Raw genomic sequence first — 14,355 nt, 5'->3', positions numbered from 1 at the left:
GGCCAAATGAACCCCAGTTGGAAGCAGGTAGCCTTTATTGCCTATGCCATCTAATTTGGGCGTAGCCTGGCATCAAAGTTTGATGATCATTTCAAGGACATAAAAAGATTGATGGCTGCTCACTGCTTGAATGATGTTTATTTCTATTTCAGGTGAGTGCGAGTGCTCAGACTTCACCGGCGGGCTGACCTGCGAGCGCTGCATGGACGGTTACTACGGCAACGCCTTGAATGGCACGCCGGGCGACTGCCAACCTTGCCCTTGCCCCGGCGGGACTGGCTGCATTCAGGTGGGCGCCACCGATCAGGTGGGCGCCACCGATCAGGTGGTCTGCAGCGACTGCCCGGCCGGGCAAACGGGTGGGTGGACTACTCCCGCACGTCACCGTACCTAACGTTGCGGTCTGACTCTGCCCTCCTGTCGGCAGGTACTCGCTGCCAGATGTGCGAAGACGGTTTCTACGGCGACCCGCTGGGGCGTTCGGGGCCGGCGCGGGCGTGCGCCAGATGCGAGTGCAGCGGTAACGCGGACCCGAACGCGGTGGGCGTGTGCGATCGCCTGACCGGCCGCTGCCTCAAGTGCACGGGCGACACCGAGGGCGACCGCTGTCAGAGCTGCCGCCGTGGTTACTATGGCGACGCTCGCAGCCACACGCTTGGACCGAAGTGCAAGCGTAAGTAAGGGACAAATGAATGCCTCTTAAATGTGCTCTACTGCCTATTCCCGCTGGCAAAAGAAGGTACTATATCGGTTCCAGAACCATACAGTGATTCCTAATTTGAAAAATTATTATTTACTGCAATTAATATATTATTGTTCATCTATCTATGTCAGCAACATATAGTTGTTGTTTTTTTTTTTTGGGGGGGGGGGGGGGGGGGGGGGGTCTGGTACTGCATTGATTCCCCTTCCAATTCCACTTGATTGGTCTGAATCTTTTTTTTTTTTTACGATAAGTAGTTTATCTTTCTTCTAAATGTTTCTTCTAGTTTATCTTTCTCTTCTAAATGGATGGATGGATGGATGGAGGGTGACCGCAAGACCACAGCGATACAGACTCACGCCGACAAAAGTCTGCAGTTCTCCCTGATAGCAGCAATGTTGTCATTGTCATCTCCAGCGTGCAGCTGCCACCCCGCGGGAACGTCGGGCCACGCCACGGAGTGTCACCCCGACACGGGAAGTTGCGAGTGTCTGGACCACGTGACCGACCGGGACTGCAGCCGCTGCGAGAGAGGCTTTTTTAACCTCCGACACGGCGTGGGTTGCGAAAGGTAAAGAGACGGCGAGGAGTCGTTTGGAGAACGGCTGAAGAGCGCTGTGAGGAACATCGCTGTTGTCCTGCTCCCTCCAGCTGCGCGTGTCATCCCATCGGCTCGTCGTCCGCCGCCTGCCACCCGATCACGGGACAGTGCTCGTGCAGGTGCGGCGTGGAGGGGCGGCTGTGTGACGCCTGTCGAATGGGCTTCTTTGGATTTTCGTCACGAGGATGCAGAGGTAGACTTTTTCTGTTTTAGTTTCTGGCATAACAATAAGAATTAAAGCCCCCCCAAAACATCCATGTAGTTGCCGGAATAAGAAGTTAAGACCACCAAGAAGCGATTCGATTGTCCCAAAAAATGAGAAAAAGTAAATTCGCTTAAAAAATATTTATTCTCTCATCATATGAATTAAAGCGTATTCAAAAAGAGCATTTATCTCCCAGGATAAGAAGTAACGCATCCTTAAGAATCGATTCAGTTGGTGGAATAATAATAAGTCCTCCAAAAAGACTATTTGGTTACTGGCATCGCAATCAGAATTAAAGCTCCCAAAAGGCTATAAAGTTGCTGGATTAGTAGTAAAACCTAAACTCCCAGGAAAAGGCCATATAGTTGCCAGAATAATAACGACAGGTAATGCCAGCAAAAAGCCCATTGAACTTCTGGAATAAGAAGAAGAATTAAAGCCCCCAAAAGGGCATTCAGTTGCCTGAATAATAATAAAAGGTAATTTTGTCGCCAAAATAAAAATAAAATAATCATCAGAATTAAAGCCCACTCAAAAAACAAAATAAAGCCAGTCGCCGAAATAATAATTAGAAGACCACTTATAAAGTGGTATAATTGCTGGAACATTAAAGCGCCCAAAAAGTTAAATTAGTTGCCAGATTAATACGAATTAAAACCCCCTCCCAGAAAAATTGCCGGAATAATACAAAGAATGATTGCTTTCTTCTTCTCCCGCCAGCCTGCGACTGCGACCCCATGGGTGCCGTGTCCATGCAGTGTCACGGCGACGGCACGTGTCCGTGTCGGCCCGGCTTCACCGGCTCCAAGTGTGACAGATGCCAGCCCAACTTCTTCCACCACAGAGGGACGCACCAGTGTGAGGAGTGTCCCGCCTGCTACGGATTGGTGCAGCAACAGGTGGGTTTATCAAGAATTAAAGCCCCCAAAAGCCCATTTAGTTGCCAAAATAATAATATGGATTGTCTGAATAATATTAATAAGAATTAAGGCCACCATCCATCCATCCATCCATTTTCTTTACCGCTTATCCTCACACGGGTCGCAGAAAACCCACACAGGCACCGGATTTGACCCCCGGTCCCCAAAACTGTGAGGCAGATGTGCTAACAATTCGTCCACCGTGCCGTCTTTAAGGCCACCAATAAAATGATTTAGTTGCCAGAATGAACAGGAAGAAGAAAAAGCCCCGAACCCCTGCCAACTCATTGCTACCTGGCATTCTCCTCCCACACCTTCCATGCCGCTGCCGGGAAAAAGACGAACGAGCACGACGGGATGAAGGTTGCCAAAGACGGAGATGGAGGCGGAGCTCGAGAAAGAAAAGGGTGGGAACAGCCAAGGACTAGGGAGAGGGGTGGGGGAGAGGGGGACATGAACCCATCCATCCATTTTCTACCGCTTATCCGGGTAACCCATTTAAAGTAAAGTCAGCGGTGACAAGTGTTCCAGTTAAGCTATTGTGGAGAGAAAAAAAAACAACGCACGAGTCAGCTGTGGACAAATATCCCGCACTTTCATTCACTTTTCCGTGACGTGTCATATCTGGAGGAATTCCCGTCCCGCTTTGTTAGATATGAAGCAGCCTTTCACTCCGCGCTTATCCGCACCGCTGTTATTCATTTATTCATTGCTTCTGTCGGAATACTACATTTCCGCCTCGGGAAGGACAGATTTCCATTGTGCTTTTTTTGTTGTTTCGTATATGTTTTTTGACAGTGTGAGTGATAAATCACGGTGTAGTTACAGACAGAGAAGCTCAACCTTTTTTTTTTTTTTTTTTTTTTTTTTTTTTTTACAGCCAGCGTAAAAGGGGCTAAAGGCAAGGCCGGATCAATGCTGGATCCTCTGTTACGCCTCCGATACTCTGGTGGAAAATTTCCATAAGCAACTTTGTCCGCTAATTCAGCATCAGTTCCAGTTTTACAGAATATAGAGACGGGGGGAGGGGGGAAAGAGAAAATGCCTGCTTTTACAGGCAGTGTGAAAGGGGTTAATAGCAGCAAAGTGTCGGGTCTTCTGTTGCGGCTCTGATACTACTTCCAAAAAGCAGAATAAAATACTCCATCCACTCTGTACTCCAATCCGTGTCAGTACGGAACAGCGACCCTTATAGGGGAGGGAAAAAAAAGTTTCCGTTTTACAGGGATAAAAAAAAAAGGGACAAAAGGCAGATAAATACAAAACAGCTGTTCAGTCTGCGCTTATCAGGCTGTTGTAATTCATTTATTCATTGCTTTTGTGAATACTACATTTCCCACCTGGGGATAAATAAGTCCAGATTTCCATCTTACTTTTTTGTTGTTCCAAGATATATATATATATATATTTATTTTATTTTTTTTATTTTATTTTATTATTTCTTTTGGGACACCCTGCGTGCTAAATGGCAGCGTTGTTACAGGCGGAGAATCTGCGGACGCGCCTGCAGGACGCCGAGGAGCTCCTGGCTCGCTTCGATTGCCGAGGCCGATTCGGGAAGCGGCGTCCCCCGACGGGATATCCGACCGACGGGATTCACGAGAACCAGCGGGACGGAGAAGCGCTGCCCAACGCATTGGAGGAATTTCTGGCCTTCCAAGGTAACCTACAGCAGTGTTTCTTCGGTCTCTGCTCCATTTGGTCTGTGTTAATACAAATGTAAGGGAACTTCACAAGTGTGATGAGTTTTTTCTTATGTTTGGATTTGTAAATGATTTGAATATATCAATAATATACTGTTGACAGATGAGGAGCTTCATTTCGACGAAGTTAGTCCTTGCCGCCATCTTGTGGCATCTAAAGAATTATGAGGCATTTTAGGGGGCATCATTTGTGGATTTTCGCAACTCGGCCCAGTGAATAGCGGGGTTCAATGTACAGCGATTTCATTTGCACTTTATTGACAGTTTAATTTGAAACGTATTGTTTTTATATCGTGTTCTTTATTTATTTTACATGTTTTTTTTTGTTGTTGTTTTTTTTTTTTTTTAGCTATGGTAAAGTCTAAATATTTTTTATTTTGTGTTAATAAGCCTGACTTGAGACTCTCCAAGTGGGATATGTATGTGGTACTTCCCACTTGTCTGGAACACACACACATGTACAGTATTAATATTTCATCTGCGGGAAAAATATATGCCAAACAGTGAGCGGGCTTTGCCCTGTTTGGCGCCAGGTTCCTTTGAATAGTTCACCGAAAAATCACAGCCGCGTCATTGAGACTGAAACGCACGGGGCGCCTCTCATGCCTTTGATTTGCAACTGTGGTTCCAGAGGCTCGGGAGGCCTTCATACAACAATTCTCCTCCCTGGAGGCGTCCACTGGCGCCCTGGAGGCCCGGCTGCGCGACCTGGCGGCCGCGTTGAACTGCGGCACGGCCACCAAAGAGGAAGAAGCGGAGGAAGAGGAGCGAGGAGCCACGTGTCGGACTTTAGCCGGGGTCGCGCTGGTTGTCGGAGAGTCCCAAAGGCAACTGGAGCAGGCCACCAAGGACCTGGATACCGTGGTGGGTGACCACCGAAATATTCAGCGGTGTTTCTCAACCTCGGCGCATATTCTACGAGAGAAAAATCCCGTTTTTTGATGGGTTTTTAACATCTTAACTGAAATTCTGTTGACTGGCTCAGGGAAATTAGCATACCGTAGTTCATTAGTAATTGTAAACCCTCAAACAAAACACACAAAGGAGCAGCACATACAAACAGAACATACAACAATACTCACAGGCTGTCAAATACTTGTGACATTTGCTTTCAAGAGGTATTAGGCAGTGTCGTCATCGGCGAGTGCATATTTCCCCTTGCGTTTTTGGTCGTACTGTACGGTGTTTGACGACTGCCTCTGTGAAACCAGATTGCTTTCAACCTTATGGAGCCAAGCCACCTTTATAGAGCCACAAAATCCCCACCAAAGCAAACCTTCAAAGCAAATCTTTTCATTCCTCATCCAACCTCCTCCTCTTCATCCTTCTCCACCCTGTGAGAGGCAAAGGAAGAAAGAAAATTGCAGGGAAAGAAGGCATCAATTGTTGATTTTTTTTTTTTTTTTTTTTTTTAATTTGCATGATCCCAAATAAAGAAGGCAAAGAACTGCGGGGAGATTTTGGGGTGTTTTTTTTTTTTTTTTTTTTTTTTTTTTTCCTCCCGTGTGCCCCCGCTTTGAACCGTGCGGGATCTTTTCACAAGATGAGTCTCGCTCCCTGGCAGGCCACCGTTTCCCCACACAGTCGTGACTGCTTCTCTGAAGGGCGCCAGATTTGCAAAGTTATTGACTATTTTTAATTCAGCCCCCTGTACCTTTTTGGACTTTTTGGTAGGCCTGTCTATCACGAGTAGACCTACAAAACAAAAGTCGCTACATTCCGAAGAAACCTTTTTTTGTCACCGCTTGTGGGCAGAGCAAGGCAGCGAAGCCGTAAAATAGTTACAGTATACTAGACAGATGGGTGACGTGACTAAATTTGAACCTTGAACTCGATGTTAGATTGATGGCTGACGCTAAATCACAGGAAGTTTTTGTTTTTGTCTCTGCGGCGAGGTTAGATGACTCGCCACAGAGGACGAAATTGTAACAACTCAGCAGTGATCGGTCGTATCCCCCAAAAATGTTTGAAAAAAAATTCAGCCCCCAAAGGCGGTTCAACTTTAGCAATGTGAAATGTAGTAGGCCTGTCGATCCAGCAAGTGTGCAATCTTGGTTTGAAGCCCTTTTTCTGTTTCAAGATCATCCCTTTTGAGGTTGAGTCAGGACCAAATCAATGGAAGATGATGGTCAATGAGTCTCAAGGCCTCAAGAAAAGGTGAGTGAGTCAGCGCTACAACAGGAACATGACCGCTCCACACGTTCCAATCACACACTTTCACACTCAATCACTCACTCATTGGATTCCTCCCATTACGCCGGCGAAGCGCGCGCTATCTTGGAAAGCCTCGTCCGGTGAAGTGCTGATCCACTCGTTGGGGTTCTGTCATTACACGCGCCTCCCTCCGCCTTTGTAGCCACGGAGACGCCGCGGAGCGCATCGAGGTCGCGGCCGGCGGGGCGCTCGCCGCTTCGAAGCGCACCTTCGCCTTACTGCTGGAGCTGCTGCAGGACAACTCCACCGACGAGTACGTCGAGGACTTGACGCAACGGTAAGCAAAGAGAAAGCGCGCCCACGTCCACCAACTCAAGGTGGCGACACCTGTGTAGAATTCCGACCTCAGCGAAGGTTGTGTTGCGAACAAAAGTCTGTAAGAAATCGCAGGGATTTGTCTTTGTTTGATTTCGTCTCATTTATTGGTGTACTCTCAGTCGAGGTAATTAATCTGGTACATGAAATACTGTAGGATTCATTGAACTTTTTTTTGATGGCCATTGTGTTCCTTATTTTATCAGCGGCAAAAAAATAAAAATAAAAAAATAAAAAAATGTGGAAAGGTGCTACTTTTTCAGTTTGTTTGTTAACAGGCTAGCTTAGATCCTTCGGTCCATTGTGGCGCAAAATGTGGGCCGGAAATTTTGGAAAATTCAGCCCCCGTAGGCAGTTTGACTGAGCAACATGAAATTTGGTGGGCATGTCTATCTTGAATAGACCCACAACAAAAAAGTCTCGAGGATCCCCATACCTGAAAAGACACAGGAAGTCAGACATTTTGATTTGAAATGACCATTTCTGGCTCATTTTGGCGGACTGGTCCAAAAGATATTGTCCGAAGGCTACCAAATTTGTGCTACGTATACCAGATGGCTGGATGATGTTTAATTGCAAAACGTTTGAGTTTTTGTCATTTTGGGTCAGCGAAGTTTGATGATTCGCCGTAAAACACGAAAGCCTAATCTCAGCCCCGAGAGTTTTTGAGAATTCAGCCTCCAAAGTCACTTTCTCCGAGCAGAACAATTAACAATTATTAACACAACCTTAAACAAGAAACCAGGCATAATTATGAAATATTATACAATCTTCCGACTGATGTGTTTCAGAATGGCACAGATGCAGCAGCAGAGGCAAAATCTGACCGCCTGGGCGAGCGAGAGCGAGAGCGATGCCGATCACGAGGCGCTACAGGAGGACGCCGCCGGGCTGCAGCTCGCCCTCAGTAACGTCACGTCGCAGCTCAGTCGCACCGACGCCAGCGATGCGGTCGCCGAGGTTCGGCGGGGCGACTCCCTGTTGAAAAAGACCCAAGAACTGGATCAACACATCCGGTCCAAAGACGACCTGATTGGCAAGATCACAAACGACGCTCGCTCCCTGGCGGAGGCCGTCAGCGACAAGCAGGAAATTCTTAGCGACGTCCCAGAGGTGATTGAATTTGCGACTGTGTGATCAGCTAGCGTTAGCGTGCTGATTTATTTATTGATTTATTTTTTTTTTCCTCCAGCTGAAAGCTCGCGCTAAATGGGCGAAAGTGGTCGCCTTGGCTTCAGTGGTGACAGGAAAAGGGACCGAGTCTGAAGAAATCAGCCTGCACCGGGATCTAGAACGTACGGACGTCTTGTTTTGCGCTGACAAATTAGAAAAGCGGTGCTTCGACGTCAGCGTGCGGCAGAGAGAGGCAGCTTGAAACAGATTTTTGCTTTTTTGCGCCACGGCACGGCGCTGTTCCCCCCAAATAACTGTAATGTTATTTATTACAGTAAATGTATATATTTCTTCTCGTCAAACATTTTAGATTGCCTCTTTTTTCTTTTCTTTTTTTTCCCCTGTGGCAAAATCTTGTCTTTGAGGGGCGTGGCCTGATGGCGACAAATTAGTATTTCTTGTGTACGTTGTACCTTTTTCTTGGCAGCAATTTAGTATTTTGGGGCCACAACTGTGCATCTTGCATCTGTTTTGTGCTGACAAATTAATATTTCGTGCGCACCTTGTACTTATTTCACGGCAACAGTTTAGTATTCCGTGGCCATAAATGAGCATTTGTGTACACGTTTTACCGACTTCTGCCCAACAAATTAGTATTTCGTGCCCACGTTATACCTATGTCGTGGTCACAATTTAATATTCTGTGGCCATAAATGAGTATTTCTCCACCCATTATACCAATTTTGTGTCAACAAATTAGTATCTTGTGTGCATGATATATCGTACCTATTTCGTGGCCACGAATTACTATTTCCTGTACACATTATAACTATTTCTTGGCCACAAGTTACTATTTTGTAGCCACAAATTAGTATTTTGTGCACATGATACCTTTTTTTATGGTCACAATTTTGTATCTTGTAGCCATAGATTAGCATAGTGTAGGAACATTATACTGTACCTATTTCATGGCCATAAATTAGTATTTCATTATATCTATGTTGTGGTCACAATTCTCTTTTAAAAATTGCCATGTCATGTCCGGGGCTCCGCATATAAAAGAATATCACGACATAACCATTTTTTACCCAGACATGGTGCGCGAGTGGCCCCGTCTGCAGGCCCAGACCAGGACTGCCATGAAGAAGAAGAAGCCCCTGGAGGACAAAGTTCTGGCCGGTGTCACCAATGCGGTCTCGGAGATCCGAGAGATCATTCAGCCCGCACGGGAAAACTCCCGCTTAGCCAGAAACGCCTCTCGAGAAGCGGAACGTACTGCCGACACCGTGGCTGAGGTACGCAAATTTCAGGTTCAGTGTTAGGGTATCCAGTAGATCGTGGGAATTGCTGCATGTAAGTCAACTATGTGAACTACTACGCTAGGAATCGAAAGGCGTCCTGACGCAGGCTAAGCACGTGAGGACGGCCTGCGCTCACCTCAGCTCCCACGTGGAATCCGCCTTGCAAAGTCTGGCCGCGCAGGCGACGCTCGCTGAGAGCGCGATGTCCCACACCCCCGCCGAGGTATAATGTAGTACTTCACGCAGCCGCCCGCACGCTCAAGAACACGTAGTGATCCACGCTTCCCTATCCCAGCCGGCCCCGCCTCTGGCTGACGTGAAGAAGGACGTGGAGGCGGCCAAGCTGCAGTTGGAGGCCTACTCGCGCACGCTAACTGAGCTCATCAGCAAAATAGGTAAGTACCACATTCTTTCTTTAAGCCTCCACCAGGACCAAATTGTAAAGGGGAAAAAGATGACATGACACCTGTGGTAGCAGGGCCAAAACTATTTTCTGGAAATTATACGACTTTTCATCTCGGAAGTATATGTCTTTAATCTCGTAAGACTGAGACTTTTTTTTATATTTATATATATATATATATATATATATATATATATATATAGATAGATATAAATGCAACTTCATTACTGTAAGACTCTAACTTTTTTCTTTTTTTTTATTTTTCTTTTTTTCTCAAAAACATAGATCTTTTTTTCATGTCTTTATTCTCCTCATTTGTTATATACATCTTTTTTATATATATTCCGCATTTTAATATTACTTTTTTGTCAAAAATGGAAACATTTTTCTTGTAATATAGTTTTTTTTCTCCAAAATATACATCTTTATTGTCATAGAATCTTGACTTTTTCTGGAAAATATGGCTTTTTTCTTGTAAAGATTGACTTTTTTTCTCAAAAATATACGACTACATTTTCGTAATATTCCTGGTTTTTCTTGTAAATATTTCACTTTGGTCTCGAACGTATCCAAACTTTCGATCTGGAAATGAGATACTTGTGAACAGCACGAACCGCAAAACGGCTATCATAAGCAGCCTTTGCGTAGGATTGCTGTTGTCCGTTTTCCCGGCCAATCTGTCCTCTCTCCGCCAGACGCGAGTGTGCCTCTGGAGCGTTTCCACCGCGTCCTGAACGAGACGGCGCGGCGCCTGAGTATGCTTCGCGGCAGCGTGGAGAGTCCCCTGCTGGGCGCCAAGATCGGAAGCCTGCGCTCGGCGGCCGAGGGCCAGCGGGGCCGCCTGGCGCTCCTGGAGCAGGACGTGCGGGAGATCGTCCGGGAGAGAGACAGTCTCAGGGACATCGCCCTGCACTTGCCGCCGTCCTGCCGGGAGGCCGGCGGCAAGGCCCGCGGCTAACCGCTGGAACTTCTTCGGTCAGCGCAAAAGGGTCACACTGGTACCTTGACTTACGAGTGACTTGATTTGAGAGTTTGTCGAGAATCAAGACGTCGCTTGGTCCATTTATTGCTTTGTCTTGCAAGCCCAAATTTCAGTTCGAGTGAAGTGGGGGGGGGGGGGGGGGGCTGCAATTAAGGTACAGTGGTCCCTCATTTCATTTGTTCCTTTACTCAAAACACTTTGATCTCAAATCATTTTTTCCCATTGAAATGAATGAAAACGGCATCAATCCGTTCCAGCGCAATTTTGTTAGTTACGTTTTTTTATACGAAAAAACAAAAAAACATTCTGCAGTTTTGTACTTCCAAAAAACCAACCAGTTATAACACAATCAAGTACAGTAATCGCTCGTTTCTCGCAGGGGTTAGGTTTCGGACGACCCCTGCAGTAGGTGTAATCCGCGAAGTTTTGACCGCATATTGTTTTGATTATTTATACATATTTTAAAGCTGTATGAACCTCCCCAAACTCTTATTAACTTCCACCATATGTAACCATACGCTTAAAATGTATTTCGTCTTTCTCTTAAACGCTTTCTATACTATAGGCTTGCTATAACCTGGAGCCATGCAGCTTCACTGAGAGAAAAATTGAGATTTTTTTTTTTTTTTTGCGTTGTTGTTTTTTTTTTCTTTTTTCTTCAACACAATTGTTGACTCTATTTTTAAAAATGTTCTCTGTGTGAATGCATCGGGTAAAACCATTTAGCGCCACCTTCCCCGCTGTGCCACTCTTCTTGCCAAAAAGCAGCAATCTTTTCAAGTAGATGTTTTCACGACACATTTTTTCAACCAGGAAAGGAAGAAAAACAAGCTGTTCTCATCCTTTGCTTTGCTTTTGGCTCATAACATAAAAATATGTCAGACATGATGTGAAAAAAACAAGAAATGAGGGAAGCGCCCTTTGAAATCGACATTGTGATTTTGATTTCTAGCATACTTAATAATCGCAAACACAACAACGCGCCTTTTATTTTTGTTTGTGCTGCAAAACATGCCGTGTTAAAATTACCATGTGCTAAATTTTGTTGAAAACCCCATAAATCCACGATTTGTGATATAAGCAGAATATGTCCTGTCAACACTTTATACGATAGCGACCAATACAAATGTCGTTTTATTGTATATATTTGTTAGATATGCTATATTTGTCACTGCTTTCAACCTCACTTGAGCAATATTATTCATTTAACGTCTAACGTTGGAGCAATATTATTGTCACATTTTGTACTGTCAAAGGTTGCATATACTGTATGTTGAGCATTGCCTTCTGACTGGAAGATTATGAATATAACAGTAGTCACAGTCATGTACTGTGTTCTTTATCCTCTGTGAAGAATGATTATGAGTCCCACTTGAGTTGTAGGCAGGACACGCCCCGCGCTGCAATATGATTGGCTGCTGCATCCGGGCAGGACAGTAAGTGTGAAGTATGTATAGGGCTTTATACTGCCCCCAGGTGGCCAAGGCGCGCACACCAGAATGAGCAGCACAATGTGCATTGGCTTGAATGAGAAAGTGTGACAAAAACTGTTTTAATTCCTTTTAATTCAGTTGAATGACATCCTTACTATATGTGTTTGGTATAATGTTATAAGGTAGTATTTTACACGTTGCAAATTTTGGTTGTTTTTTGGGGGGGGAGTCTGGAACACAATTGCATTTCCATTCATTTCAACGGGGAAAGATTTGAGATGTGAACGTTTTGAGCATGGTCTTAGAACAAATTAAACTCGGATTTCAGGGCACCGCTGTACAACTGAGCTAGAAATAAAATGTCCATTTTTCTTGAATTTTTCGTGAGGTTTCTTCTTCTCTTTTTTTTGGGGGGGGGGGGGATATTCCACTTTTTAACTTGGAAATACACCGCTTTTCCCTCAAACATATGCACTAGCACCTTGTTTCTCCTGTGGGTCGCATTCCAGAACCCCCCTCGATTCACCAAGATCAGCAAAGTAGTGACCGTATATTTATTTCATTATTTATAAATATTTTAAAGCTTTATGACCCTCCCCACACTCCTATTAACCTCTCCCATACTCCTAAAAACACTTCCTGTTAGGGATGAGGATATCGTTTATTTTTAGAATTGTTTATTCTAACCACCATCCCATTGAGTATCCCAGTAATCGCATAAAAATGGATTTTGCATAATAGCGATACAAAATATGCCTGTGAGTTGTAGGTATGATTTTTGTCCACTTGGGGTCGCCATCCTCACATTCTATACTGTACTATCTGTGGCTTTATGCAGCTTTAAAAGTGCGGATAGCGGCTGGCTGTTCACTGGCTAACCGTTAGCAGGTGTGTGCGTTGGGTGCCTTGACGTCGGTTGTAGACGCGTGCTAGCTACGTGTTTATTTTGTTACCGTGTGTTCAATAAAGTCCTAACTAGCGGTGACGGTCTATATTAAATTAGCTAACGATGTTTACCTCAAACGTGCAGTTGTGCAAGTGTGAAATAATCCCAAACGTTGTGGACATTCTTTTGCGCACTCTTTCCTCATTGCCCGTGCTTAAACCGTAGTCCGTGTGCCTGAAAATGATCTCCGCAAAATCCCACGGCACAGCAAAAAAATCCCCGATATAAAATTAGATATGTATAATTTAAAAATTTGAAAGACGGTGATATTGCGAAACGTCAACTGCAATACGGCGAGGGATGACTGTGTAAGACTTTTTATGTGAAACCTATACAACTTTTTACTACAAAAGTATCACTATTAATCTTAAAACTATATAACTTTTTCTTTCTTTTTATCTAAAATAATATATATATTTCTCAAAAATACAACTATCTTTGTAAAAAAAAACAACTTTTTTCCCGGAAGAACAAAGTTTATTATCTTGAAAATATCAGACGTCTTGGTTCCTTGAAAATGTTTTCTTGAAAAAATATGTTTTTCTCTAAAATGTAAAAGGCTTTATCTAAAAAAATATATGGCTATTTTTGTCAAAAAATACAACTTTATACATTTAAAAATATCTGATATTTTTTCTTGGGGAAAGAAAAAACTACTTTTCATCTTAAAAATATGACGTCATCTAGTAATATGACTTTTTTTGTCAAAAATAAAACTTTTTATCTGAGTACTTATGGATTTTAAAAACTCTGAAATAGAAGTTTTATCTCAAAATTATTTTTTTTCCTCTTTATACAGTGTATAAATTGACTTTCCACAAACACAAAGTTAAAACGTGACGTAAAACATGGGCAGTACTGTTCATAAACGTGTTAAGATGTGATGTCTGTCGGCAATAACTGAAGAAGCTCGGTGACTAAGCGACTTCGTCGTCATCTTGCCTCGTGAACGATTTCCCTAAACGTCCGAAACACAATTAATGGCGACACCTTGCTCAAAAAAAAAAAAAAAAAAAAAAGAGACGACATCAGCAGCAGCCCATTCAATCACGACAACAGCTAACCAGACACAAGGCCATGATGAAAATGGCCCAAAAATGCTCACGAGAGCGAACAGACTCGTGGTGCTATTAAGAACAAGTAAAAGAGAGAAAACAAGTAAAAAGAACAAGTAAAAGAGAAAACCGACAACAGAAATGAAATGCGGATTGACAGCTGTCTTCACATTTTGCCGCACATTTTTGGGAGGTCAAACCATCTGTAAACCATTTATTGTTAAGGTTAATGTTAGAAGATCAGTTTGAACTTAAACTGTTTCAAGATCAAAGTTGTTGGTTTTTTTTCTTGGTTTTTTAAATTTATATTACAGTGGATCAGGCTCCAAGCTATTTATTGTTACACTCAGCTGAAGCTTACTGTCGAACTAAACAAAACAAAGACAATGAATTACACCTCCTGTATTTGAAACAACCAAATAGACTCCGCCATCATGATGCTAACACGCAATGGGAAACTC

The 14,355-nt window shown here is 44.0% G+C and overlaps 1 protein-coding gene across 2 annotated transcripts in view; it reads left to right on the top strand.

Moving 5' to 3' along the window:
* Window positions 1–10,606, top strand: part of lamc3 (laminin, gamma 3) — a 70,755-nt gene extending 60,149 nt beyond the window's left edge. For both annotated transcript variants that reach the window (XM_061697626.1, XM_061697627.1), the window contains exons 13-27: window positions 153–359; window positions 428–673; window positions 1,121–1,274; window positions 1,355–1,497; window positions 2,230–2,408; window positions 3,913–4,090; window positions 4,764–4,996; window positions 6,213–6,289; window positions 6,489–6,623; window positions 7,453–7,774; window positions 7,854–7,956; window positions 8,867–9,069; window positions 9,158–9,298; window positions 9,371–9,470; window positions 10,174–10,606. In XM_061697626.1, coding sequence (XP_061553610.1) covers window positions 153–359; window positions 428–673; window positions 1,121–1,274; window positions 1,355–1,497; window positions 2,230–2,408; window positions 3,913–4,090; window positions 4,764–4,996; window positions 6,213–6,289; window positions 6,489–6,623; window positions 7,453–7,774; window positions 7,854–7,956; window positions 8,867–9,069; window positions 9,158–9,298; window positions 9,371–9,470; window positions 10,174–10,436 — 2,684 coding nt within the window. In that variant the 3' untranslated portion in view covers window positions 10,437–10,606. The remainder of the gene's footprint in view (window positions 1–152; window positions 360–427; window positions 674–1,120; window positions 1,275–1,354; window positions 1,498–2,229; window positions 2,409–3,912; window positions 4,091–4,763; window positions 4,997–6,212; window positions 6,290–6,488; window positions 6,624–7,452; window positions 7,775–7,853; window positions 7,957–8,866; window positions 9,070–9,157; window positions 9,299–9,370; window positions 9,471–10,173) is intronic.
* Window positions 10,607–14,355: the final 3,749 nt, after the last annotated feature.

This window comes from Phycodurus eques, chromosome 15, assembly GCF_024500275.1.
Source record: "Phycodurus eques isolate BA_2022a chromosome 15, UOR_Pequ_1.1, whole genome shotgun sequence".
NCBI classification, from domain to species: Eukaryota; Metazoa; Chordata; class Actinopteri; order Syngnathiformes; family Syngnathidae; genus Phycodurus; species Phycodurus eques.
This window is presented reverse-complemented; position numbering and strand designations above follow the sequence as displayed.